General features: G+C 46.5%; 1 protein-coding gene and 1 long non-coding RNA gene across 2 annotated transcripts in view; both read right to left on the bottom strand.

The window, feature by feature from the left end:
• Positions 1–449: 449 nt before the first annotated feature.
• efnb3b (ephrin-B3b) overlaps positions 450–11,992 on the bottom strand; it is a 96,317-nt gene continuing 84,774 nt past the window's right edge. Inside the window, exons 3-5 of the mRNA XM_085141553.1 lie at positions 11,639–11,731; positions 8,563–8,625; positions 450–2,935 (exon numbers count right to left, since the gene is read on the bottom strand). Of these exons, the coding sequence (XP_084997679.1) occupies positions 2,508–2,935; positions 8,563–8,625; positions 11,639–11,731 (584 nt within the window). The 3' untranslated portion in view covers positions 450–2,507. The remainder of the gene's footprint in view (positions 2,936–8,562; positions 8,626–11,638; positions 11,732–11,992) is intronic.
• LOC146521615 (uncharacterized) lies at positions 4,685–8,555 on the bottom strand. Its single transcript, XR_014870893.1, has 2 exons — positions 6,807–8,555; positions 4,685–5,844 (listed from the first exon to the last, which is right to left on the bottom strand). It is a non-coding gene; the product is annotated as an uncharacterized LOC146521615 (long non-coding RNA).

Here is an 11,992-nt window from a genome sequence, read left to right as displayed (position 1 = left end):
GCACATGTGAACACATTGCACCTCTGAACACAGCGATGTTATTGCCCTCTGAGGTCGAGGTGCTGGGCACTAGTGTGTTTGTGCGCTCGCGCGAGAGAGAGAGACAGTGTGAGTGTGTATGTGTGTGTTTGTGAAAGCGTGGGAGCATCTAAAAGCAGAGGAGGAGAAAACACACACAGTCGCTCTGTTCATCCCTCCCGTGTCCGTTGGGTCAGTCTTAATCACAGAAACAGAGTCATATGAAAGCAATCAGCATTTTTGTTGAGCGCGCGCGCGCGTGTGTGCAAGTGTGAGTGTTGGGAGTGCAAGCGGGTGTGAGAGACAATGTACGCCATTCAATGCAATCAAGAGGCATTTGTGACAGTCATTAAAAGGTGTGAAATTTGCGTTAGGTTGTGTTGGGAGGGCGTCAGAGTGTGTCAGAGAGAAGTGGGATTTTCTTTTGCGCGTGTGTGTGTGCGCGTGTGATACACAGAGATGCATTTCAACAAAAATTTTGGCGGAAAAGAGGAACAAATCCAAAATGCGAGTCACAGTAGGTGTGTGTGTTTGTGTGTGCGGGGGTGTGTGCGTGATGAGATCTCTCCTTGTCGTGGTTAAGAGTTCGACTCCTCCAAAAAAAATCCATTTTTGGATGCAGGTCCGTCACCTCCATACGGGAGACTCTCCATTAAAAGAAGAGGTTTCTCTGCTTCACCGGCCACTCTTCCATCCCTCCTTTCCTCGGGATCCTTCATCTCGCGCTCTTGCCTCTCCCGTCCTCTTCTCCCCTCAGCCTCTTTTTCTTAAGTGTGCAATTCCTTCAGTCTTCCCCTCCCTCCCTCCCCACTACCTTTTTTTTTTTTTTTTAAGCTTCTGCATTCAGACGCCGCTTTTCTCCTCCACCCCAGGCAGCTCTCCTCTCTCTCTCTCACTCCCGTTCTCCCTTTATTCTTCTTCCCCACCATCCCCGCCCCTAACTTCTTTTCACTTCCGAAAAAAATAAAAAAAACATTTGAAAGGAAAAGAAAAAACTTTCATAGATGGTTCTACCTCAACACTTCCACAAACGAGGTCTAAACTTCAAAACTACGGCATAGTACAAGGAGCTATAAAAATATACACAGAGTTCAGAGACCCTAGAGGGAAGGAGGGAAAGGAGGAGGAAGGAGGGAGGGAGTGAATGAGAGAGGGAAGAGAGGAAGAGAGAAACGACCTCTGTTCACCGGAAAAATTAAACAAAACACAAAAAAGGGATTAAATTAATATACAAAGGGGAGGTGGGGGTGGGTGGAGGGTAAACAAGGTCATTCTAAGTTGTGAAAAAGAAAAATAGATAAAAACAAAAAAAAATGTCGTAGTTTAAACAGAGTGGGTAAAACAAAACAATAGAAAACGGAAAAAAAAAACCCATCTAGAAATTATTTACTGGATATTCATATATATAATCTATAAGTGTCAATAGCGATAAAAAATCTCACTTTTTTTTGATATTCGCTCACTATTTTGTGTTTTGGTATTTAAGACAAGTCTAAAGAACGCACGCATTCGCACAGTCACCCTCGCACAAAGCGCGCGCACACACACACGCACACAGACTAAACCCCACGCGCGCATATGCAAACTTGCCGTACTTGAAGCGCACTAACTGCACGCACACGTCTAATGTGGAGCAGCAGCACCGCCATGATTATTGACCGAGTTCGTAGCTCGCTCTCACAGTCACACGCATTATTAAAATATACAAGATTCTGAGAGTCACCGATTGGTCAGACCTCGCGTAGAGGCCCCTGGCTCGGTCATGTGACCGCCGCTCGGACGGTGCTGATCGGGCGAGTCCGAGGCCCCCCTCTTCCCCCCGCGTTTTCTCAGGAGAAACAAACACGCACAAACTAGCATCCTATTATTGAGTTAGTGGCAGGGGCCGGACTCTGATTGGCTGATGGAGTTCTGCGGTGCTAAGTGGGGGTCACGGGAGTCGTTTTTCTTGCTGTTCTTGTCCTTTGCGTTCTCCTTTTTCCTTCTTCAAAACATCACATTTCCCAACGGCAGGTCCCTACCCCTTTAAAAAAAAAAACAGTGTGTGCTGCACATGCACACTGGCGTTTAGGGGAGGACTCTTCAATTCAGCATGTGTGGGGGGGAGGGGGGGGCTCATTTAGCTCTGAGTTAACAAGAAGGGGGGGCACTCAGAGCCTATTGCCTATTCGCGAGGGCCTTGTTAACAAAGGCTATGCACGGTTACGACATTGCCCTTTACACACACTTGGTTGTGTGAGAATGGGGTGGGGAGGCTTACTCGGCTAGAAACACAACTGTGGCCAGGGGTGCAGGCTCACAGGGTAGTGAGTTGGGGGTGTGGGGGGGGTCGGAGGGGCAATACTGGCAGTATTGAGGGGATCAGGGTTGGAGCTGTGATGGAAAGCTTTGCTGTGGCTTCATTTGGAGCAGGGATGTGGGGAGGAGGGATTGGTCGGTAACGGGTGGAGGGAGGCGGGTGCGTCCAGTTGGCCGGAGCAAAGGCCACCTCATACTTTGTAGTAGATGTTGGCTGGGCTCTGAGGCGGCATCTCCTGGACAATGTAGACAGGGTGTCCGTAGTCCCCGCTCACCTTCTCGTAGTGCGGGCAGTAGGCCGAGTCTGACGTCCGCAGAGGGATGATGATGTCGCTGGGCTCGGAGCCGTTGTTGTTGGAGCTGGTGATGCCCCCGCCGCCTCCCCGTTTGGGGCTGGTGAGGGATGACAGCGACAGCGGAGGGTGGTGGGTGTCCGAGTGCTTGGCGTGCCGCCTCCTGTAGCACACGACGCAGATCACGGCGGTGACCAGCAGGAGAAAGGCAGAGCCTCCCGCGGCGCCGGCGATGAGAGCGATGTTGGAGGGTTGGAGAGGCCCGTTCTCACCTCTGCCTTCTTCCCCGAAGGGTCCCCGAGGCTGGCTGGAGTTCCCCGTGCCGCCTGAAACGAATCACAGAACAATCTTTACTTCCGGTAGCACAAGCTGCTCCCGGCGCCGCACAATTCATCACGACCAATGCAATGCTTGCGTTTTCACGAGCTTTTAAATAAACACACCATTCCTTATGGCTCTGTACCACAATAGCATGAGTAATGACGATGGTTGAGCCCAAACTAGCAGGCATAAACCAGTGGAATGCAGCAACTCTCACAGAAGCTTATATGTGGTCTCTTTATTGAAGTGATGGAGTGGACAGCAGTCCCTATAAAGCAGCGAGGAATGTCCGCAGTGAGCGCGAGTGCACTGCGCAGTATATACTCTTGCGGACAGCCTGGCTGAGCCGCAGTGTGTATCAAGGTAATACACTCTATTTCCCTAACCTTAACAACTGTATTTACTTAGCATTACAGCCAGCCACATGAAGAGATCCTCCCCCCTCCGCTGCCACCACCAGACCACACACTCGGCCTGCCCGCTGGCCTCCCTGCCCGCCCGTCTGTCTTTTTTATCTGTCTGTCTGTTTATCAAACTGTCTGTCACACTCGGGTCTCTGTCTGCCCCGCGTCTCGCCTGAAACCTAAGATCTTCACAGCCTCGGAGCTCGCTGCCTTGCCCGCGGGAGGTCGGGTCAGAACTCAGCAGGTGAATGATGGTGTGGAGGTGTGCGAGTGTGCGTGTGCATTTATAAAAACAGGGCTGATACGGACTGCTTTGGCACCGGGCATGTGTATGTGAGTTGCGAACTGGTTAAGGCAGGTAATGCGAGTCTTTGCTATATAGGGCCTCTGGATTGGTCTATCATTATTCTTGGCACACATCCCTCTCTGTTCTCCCCGTCTGTCTCTCTCCGGCGTCTCCTCCGTTTCCTTGCCCTCCCCTCGCTCCGTGGTTCTTTCTATCTTCGGGTTATTGTAGCTGTAATGACCCACCTTGCTCTGAGCTCAGCACCTTGCAGCACAAACACACACAAAGGCGCACACACAAGCGATACTGACGTACACATCCGAGCAAACACACCTCATCCCCTTTCCTCCCCCCTGCTGCGAGGCCCCCTGCCGCGCTGGACTGACTGGGAGCAGAGCACTAATGCCAGAAGTCGATTACACTCCCTGCTCCTCCTTCCTCTTTCTTCCTCCCGCCATTAACCCAACATCCCTCATTCTCCGTCTCCATTATGACTGCCGCCTCTCACCTGCTCTCCTTATTATATCCCCTTCCTTCACCCCTCCTTCTGCACCTCTCACTCCCCTTATTTTTGCACGTCTCCTTCCTTTCTTCTGTGTTAATTCTTCTTTTTTTTTCTAAATCAAACAAGTTCAGACTCCGAGGCCTTATTTTCCTCTTTTGCTTCCCTCTATTTCATATCATTAGCGGATTCCACCTCGGAGAGAAACACGCAACAGGTCAGAAATGAAAGAACGGGTCAAGGTGTCGTATCATCCTTGCTTCTGAGCCAGCTGTCACATTTCCGAGAGGAGTAATTGGTCTCATATTCGTTTTTTTAACATATTTTTGGAGCCGTTTCCGAACACTCGCCACATTAGTTATGTTTCCACCGGGCTGACGCACAAATGCAAATTTCAGGCATTTTGTCAAAATAAAGTGTGAATGAGCGCGTGCTTCCATCAGAAACCTTTTATATGAATACATTCAAGAGGATGTGACAAAATTACATAATTCCTAGAGCAGCAGTAACTCATGCATTATGGCATCTCATTGCTGCTCCCCACATAAAATGCTTTTTTAAAAAAAAAACAGAATTAATTTGTCTCTTTCGATCCATTTGTACTTGGAGGATGTGCACCAGAGCCCTTCGTATAGAATCGCATTAGGAAATTTGAGGTGTCACAAAAAAAAGAGAAAAGCAGGTGAAAGGAAAAGCGAAAGCTTGCGGCTTGGCAACGGGAGCGGAAATTCAAATCATGTCCTTGTCGTAATCAGTGGCTTAGATGGGTGCACATTAGGACTGTAATGCAAAGCTATAATCTGAATTTTTACTTGTATTTTGTTTATTTCGTGCAAATAACCGGAATGGGTGAGTCTTAGCTTCTCTCTGCTTTGCAAAACAAATTTGATAAAAATAGAAAAAGTTGGGATGTTGTGTTAAACGTAAACAGAAACAGAATATATCGTTTTGCAAGTCAGTCAAACAATATGATATTATATGAAAATGCCATCATCCACTCGTGTAATTCAGGGTTGTGGGGGAGGAGCCTATCCGAGTTACTGGGGGTGAAATGCGCAACGTATCAAATACTGAAACCGATTAATCTCATTTAAAAAAAGAAAAATTGCTCATGGTGAATTTGATGCCAGTAAAACATTTACAACAAGTCAAACAGGAGCACGTTCCCCACACTGTCCACATCTTTTCACAGTCTGGGAATCCTCTGGGTTTCCCATTCTCACATGACATCGAATTATTTTCGGTAAATTTAACTTTTTTTACTCCAATGAGCAGAATGTGGGATGGCCTTGTTGTGAGAAAAACACAACACACAGATGTGCAAGTTACCCCGTCCATTTGCACTAATTCTCCTCATATCATCAGGGATCTGATAACACGCACTCCTCTTTAGCCTAAAGGCATCATCAACGTCAAAAACAACGGTCGCCCTTTGAGCGATCAGATCACAGTTCCTCAACACCTTAATCCACCTTAAGTGGGCTCAGGCTGAGAGAAGGTGTATTTTTCCCTTTGTACAGTACTTGAACTTCCATCCGTCGGTGCAGCGATGCCTCGTCTGCCACCTGTTTTTAACGCTAAAGGCCTAACAAGCACGATCGTTCCACATTGTTCTTTGCACCGAGAAACTTCTCTGGATGTTTTCATGTTGTAAACCACACATGATTAAATCTCTCTGGAAATAGTCTTACCCCTCTTCTATCCTGTCTTCCTCACCCTCACCTCCAATCAGTGTTGGGGAGTAAGGGAATACATGTACCGCCGTTACGTATTTAAAATACAAAATATGAGTAACTGTATTCCGTTACAGTTACCGTTTAAAAAGGTGGTATTTAGAATACAGTTACTTTGTTGAAATAAATGGATTACACGGCGGTACTTCCCTGTTTCATATTGTGGCGGGTCAGGACTGTTTGGGTTTTGTTTGACAGCTACGTTCTGTTGTTCCAGGTGGCAGCGTTATGGTTGCCATGGTTACAGGGTGACGCTCTCTCTCTGCGTGTTTCCTGGGTGAGAGAGCGCCTGTTGTTGTTGTTGTGCTAAGCTAATAGGCAGAATGCTACAGGTATAGCTCTAAAGAATGTAGCATCATAGGCAGTGTAGTCCGTGCTGCAGGGAGAATGGACTGCCATACACGTTATGTGTCTGTGAGCGAGGGAGGGAGAAAAAGGAAAAGTACGAGCTGTCATCAAGCAAAAACGGGAGCTGGAAGCATGTAAATATAATAATAACCACTGCAGCCAAGAAGAGAGCCTGACGAGCCCAGTTGTAAGTAAGCTATTAAGACTCGACTGTACACCGTGTTCGTGTTTTCCTCCAAAAACAATACGTTCAGTTGGAGCAGCCTTTCAACGCCTCTCTCTGTCTCTCGCTAGCAAAGTTGACCAAGACAACAAAGTAAAGCTAGTTTTCGGCTACGAGCCCGACACAGAACCCACCGTATTAGCCAGAGGTCCCTTTACTACGGTTCGGAGCCGCGGACCTTCAGTAACAGTAATAAATCACAGCAATAGTACATTCATGTAGTTGTAAACAGCATGATAATATATTAAGTAATCCAAAGTATTCAGAATACGTTACTCTCATTAAGTAACGTAACGGAATACGTTACAGAATACATTTTGGGGCATGTATTCTGTAATCTGTAATGGAATACATTTTAAAAGTAACCTTCCCAACACTGCCTCCAACCAGTGGTGGCAGATGGCTACCTCTCCTTGAATATGGCTCTACAGGTTTCTTCCTGTTAAAAGGGAGTTCTTCCTCCCCGCAGTCGCCAATTGCTTACACACAGGGGGTCGTCTGATTGTTGGGTTTTACTCTGCATTATTGCAGCGTCAGCACTCAGTGGACTGCTGTTGTGATTTGATGCTATATAAATATAACTGAACTAGATCGTTGTTTTCACACCAACCATGATACTGACCTTTTTTTTTCAAGGTAGATGCTCCATGAGGTGTTTACTGTTACACAACTGTTCCTGTTTTTTTATGCCTCATTTTATTCCAAACATTTTGATGGCTTCAATTTCAAAATGAGCATTTTTTTAAAATCTGTTGTCCTCTTATTACTTTCACATACAAAATGTTTTGGTTTTTTTTGAACATTTCAGCACTTTGCATCAACAAGAATCATGATTCATTTGGTTCTTCTTCAAACTACCTAGAAAATAATGATTTTAAGTCTCCTGTTCTCTGACTTGGAACCCATTTATAGACGTTTATCCTCAGCGGACATCTGTAATGAGTGATGGTTTTGATTCGAGTGAGTTGACAGGAAAAAAAACAACAATCCTTTCATATCTATTCAGAGAGCATTTCTTGTTCATATCCCAATAATGTATTTCTATTTGTTTACATCCCAAGAGAGCCACGCAAACACAATGAGAAACTGTGAATAAGCAACAGTATTCCAATTATTAGCCGAGATGATTTCGAGCGTATTCACACGAGGATTAGAAATTCTGGCATAACTGCTGTGTCGAATGTCATAACGATCATTTTTAGATACGCGGTTAAGTGCGTGTTAATATGTCCTTGCCTGAAAGTCAAAAATGTGTAAAATCCCTCTTAGGTGTGCGATTAAATCATCCTCGCCGTCGTGCTTCGCCGCTCTCATTCGAGCACAAACAATGCATACTATTGTTGCTGATTCACACATACAGTTCTCACCTATATGAGGACAAGTGATTGAGAAATGTGTGAATGGTTCAATTCCCACATCTGGTATAGTACGCAAATTCGCCCAAAAAAGGAAAAAAAAAGAGAGAGAAGGAGAAATGAACGCAGCTGAGAGTGAATCGTGTTCTTTCCCCTTCACTGAATAACTTTGAGGTGAAGCATGAATCTTGCCTCTCTCCATTTTCATCTCCTTGTTCTCTTCCCCTCTCCTCTTTGCTTTTCAATTATTCTTTTCTTTCCCCTCCTTATGTGCCTCCCATTTCTACCCACTCTGTTCTATCACTCCCCTGCCTCCTCTTCTCTCTTCACTCCGTCTCTCATTCTTTCTAGACAGAACTACGGCGCACACTACCCCCCTCACCCCCAAACTAATGACAATAATAACTCTGAAATGTCGTCGCTGCTCTCTCTCCTTCTGTCTCTCTTCCTCCTCTTGCCTCTTTCTTCCTCCCTCACTTTTTCTTGTCCTTCTCCCAAGGTAGCTATTAGCCATCCGTTCCCCGCCCGCAGCACTTAGCTCGAAGGGCCGGGTGCAGAGACGAGGAGGAGAGGGACAGAGAGTAGGGGGGAGAAGGAGAGAGAAATATGGAATTAAACAGAGAGATCCGCAGATGTCACCGCTGCACATTCTCCATCTGTCGCCTCCACCCTCCCCTCTCCCTGCTGCTTTTCTTTTTTATCTAGCAGTCTTTGCTTATTCCCTCCATCCATTTTGTGGATGGATCTGCTGTGGATTATCTCTATTTGATTTCCTGCTTACCTGGGTTTTTGCTGGTGGTGCGTCCCGCTGCCGGCTCCTTCTTTGGAGGCAGTCCATATGGGCCTTGGGAGGAAAAATAAGCGAGGAATTACAGAAATACCGAGACAGCCTCCATCTTCTGCAACGGCCAAAGCTCTCTGATTTGGAACCAATAAGCGACATTAGCAAAGAGAGAGACAGCCAGCCAGCGAAATAAGAGACAGAAGAGGTTTAATAAAGGACCCCCTTCCCTTCCCATTATAGGGGAGCACATATTGACTGGGCTTCGACGTGCTGCGTATAAGCACTTTTCCATTTGTTTGAATGGGAAACTAAAGAGAGGTCGTTTGTTGTTTTGGCCTGAGCGAATTTACACAAGGCCATAACGGCTTGTAATCTGTAGTCGCTAAATCAGGCCATCTGTCTCGCAAGCCCTCAGTAATGGTGATGGCATTAAAGTGAGTTTATGTGACACATGCAAACACGGGCACAAGCGTGCGCACACATCTACACGCTAACGCGGCCATTGTGGGTATAAGTGCGACTCCTCGAAGCTGAAAGAGATGGTTCAGAAAATACTAATTTTGTTAGCTTCTGAGCCATCTGTCCAACAGTGGGCTGCAAGAACAGAGTTGCGCTGGGCTGTTGAGTTCAACATTTCGTGCAACATAAAGTGACCGCAAACTTACAGTTAATCAAGCGCGGCATTAAATCAGGCACCCCACAAAGTCGAGCTCAGCTGCAATCCCAGCAGGTCGGCTGATCTAAGCGCCGGCCCCCATCAGCTGATAGCTCCGCTGATACACTTCTACACGCCTCGCTGGCTGTCATATGTAGGGCTTGCTATTGAAGCTTCTTTAGCTTACTCACAATTACATCTGCAAGCTGCTTTGCAACCCGCCCCCACCCCAGTTCCTGTTTTTGTGCTGTGTCTGATTTAATCATTGTCGTATCTATTGTCTCTCAGCTGGGGGTCTACTTTCCAGCACGCTCTAACACACAAAGTATACACATTTGATTGACGAGCGAAAGGCTGATAATTCAATTCAATTCCACCCAGGGACACAAATTCCCGGTGGGGTTGTGTCAAGAAGGGCATCTGGTGTAAAACTCATATCAAGACGTGTTGAACTTGCTAAGAACTTGTGATGAATTCTGATGCACAGTTTCAATATTAACATTAATGTGCTCTGGGATGACACCGCAACCATCCAATAATGCTGTAGTGATGTCATAGCTTTGGGACTGGGAAATACAACAATGAGAGCTATCCACTTTATTGTAGATGGAAATAGCAACCTGCTTTTGACTATAGTAGTCATGACTGTACAGTGGTCAAGCACAGCCATCAACCCATATGTGCTGACATTTAGAGAAGGGTAAGGATATTGGCTGGCGGCTCCCTCTTGACAATAAACCAAACAGAGGTTCGGGGTGGTGCCGGCTGGATCAATAGGAACTGCTGTTTGGTCAGCAGGGGCTCGTAGAAGGAGGTTCGAGCTGTGCGCGTGTGAGACAGTGTGCATGTGACAGATTCAGAGAGCAAGCAAGATATATAAAGAATAAAATACGAGGCGACAGCTCAATGTATATGTGTGGGTTCTTTTGCAAGTGTGGGTCCCTCGAGCGCCATATCTCATCAGAGATCACCACGAGGCGGCACGCCGCTTATTTAGACGACAAACAACACAGACGTGACCTTTCAGCCACACAGCAGATAAGATGAGGAAAACAGAGGAAAAGAGTGAAAATAAGGAGAGATGGCCGGCATGCAAAGCGGAATGGGGTGGTGAAGACAGGGGGAAAGGGGAATTTGAAAGGAAAGGAGGCAAGGAGTGTTGCAGGGAGTAGTTTGAGTGAGGAAAGGAGCGAAGTGGGAAAGATTATTATAAAAAAAATTATTAAAATTATTTAAAAAGAAAATGAAGAAGAACAAAGAAAAAGGTGTGTGTGCATCTTCTTCACAGAGCTGTGGTTTGTATGTGTGTCAAAAGGAAGGTAGCTTTTCCATCGCCTGTGTGGTGAAAAAGCCAGGGGAAATAAAGTGTGTGTGTGTACGTGTGTGTGTGTGTGGTGGTATTTCTATTGAGCCAAGCTGACTATGCTGATGTTACGGGCTGATAGAGCCAACAACAGCGCCACTTGGCTCTTTGCTGAAGAGCACCTACAATACACAAGTCCTGATAACACAGCATAGATCAAGGAAATAGAAATGGCTGGTCGTGTTTGTACGTGTGTACGTGAGGGGGGTCGTGTGAAGGACAGGTGCCTATTATGTGTAGAAGTGTGCAGGCCAGTGAAAATGCTTAAATTAGCCTTTTTTTCCCCCTTTGCTGCTTAAAAAAAAAACACCTCCGTGTGAGGGTCATTAGCTGTGAATATTTTCCAAACAAATTAGAAGTGTGTGCAGCTACGAGTCATTAAAAATCACTGACTGTGTGCTGTAACGCAGAATGGAGTCATTTTGTTATCACGCTGTAGCTGGCGGGACTGCTGTGCGTGTGTGTGTCTGTGTGTTCGTTTCCCGGCCGTGGACACCTCAGGTGCACGCGTGTCCGTGTCCACTTAATGTGCACGTGTGAGCTGATGATTATGCAGACTGGTGTGTGTGCGCGCGCGTGTGCGTCTAAGTTTCAGCGTGTGTTTAAGTGTGTGTGTCCAGCATGAGTCAGTAGCAGTTAAAAGGCAGAGTGAGAAGGGAGTCAACAGGGCTCATTAGAGCTGACTGATCCCACACTTCTTCGCTGTTCTTACCACTTAACGAGACCTAATATGCTCAGCAAGAACACACGCATTAAGAAAGGTACGTGTGCGTGTGTGGTGTGCAGACTATATGGTACGTGTATGTGTAAGGAAGAGGAAGATTAGAGAGACAGTTTAAAAGTGGAAGAGGCTGCATGCAAGATAAGGCGCACTAATGTGTGCCGCTCCGTACTGCACAGATGTGAGATGATGGGAGATGTGGAGCTAATGCTTGTTAATATCACAGTGTGTTAAGTGATTTTGAGTGTGTGTACGAGTCCATCACACATGAGATAGCTCACATGTAGAGCGGATGTGTGCGAGACAAAGCAGAAAGAGAGTTGAGAGGACTTACTCTGCCCCACTTTTAGGACCACCTTCATGCCTTGCGTGGCACACACTCCACCCTTCATGCTGTCCAGGCCTTGACGAGTCCCATCTGACGTAGCTGGAAGGATGGAAACACAGAAATGTGCAATTAAAAAAAAAGGAACAGCGTGCTATACGGACCCACTGAATATACAGCCACACAAACTCGCGCTCTCTCACACAATCTATCGCCAAGACTAGCTTCTATTCATATGGTCAGCCCTTCCAGAGAGTCAGCGAGTGACATTTGCAGAGGCAGCGATTTAAAACTCCACCAGAAGCTCTGAAATGTCAAACTATGAGGCGGCAGCACTTTAATAAGTCCTCATTTAGCAGTCTG

Source organism: Neolamprologus multifasciatus, chromosome 3, assembly GCF_963576455.1.
Source record: "Neolamprologus multifasciatus chromosome 3, fNeoMul1.2, whole genome shotgun sequence".
NCBI classification, from domain to species: domain Eukaryota; kingdom Metazoa; phylum Chordata; class Actinopteri; order Cichliformes; family Cichlidae; genus Neolamprologus; species Neolamprologus multifasciatus.
Note: the sequence above shows the minus strand (reverse complement) of the source record. Positions and strands in the feature narration are given on the sequence as shown.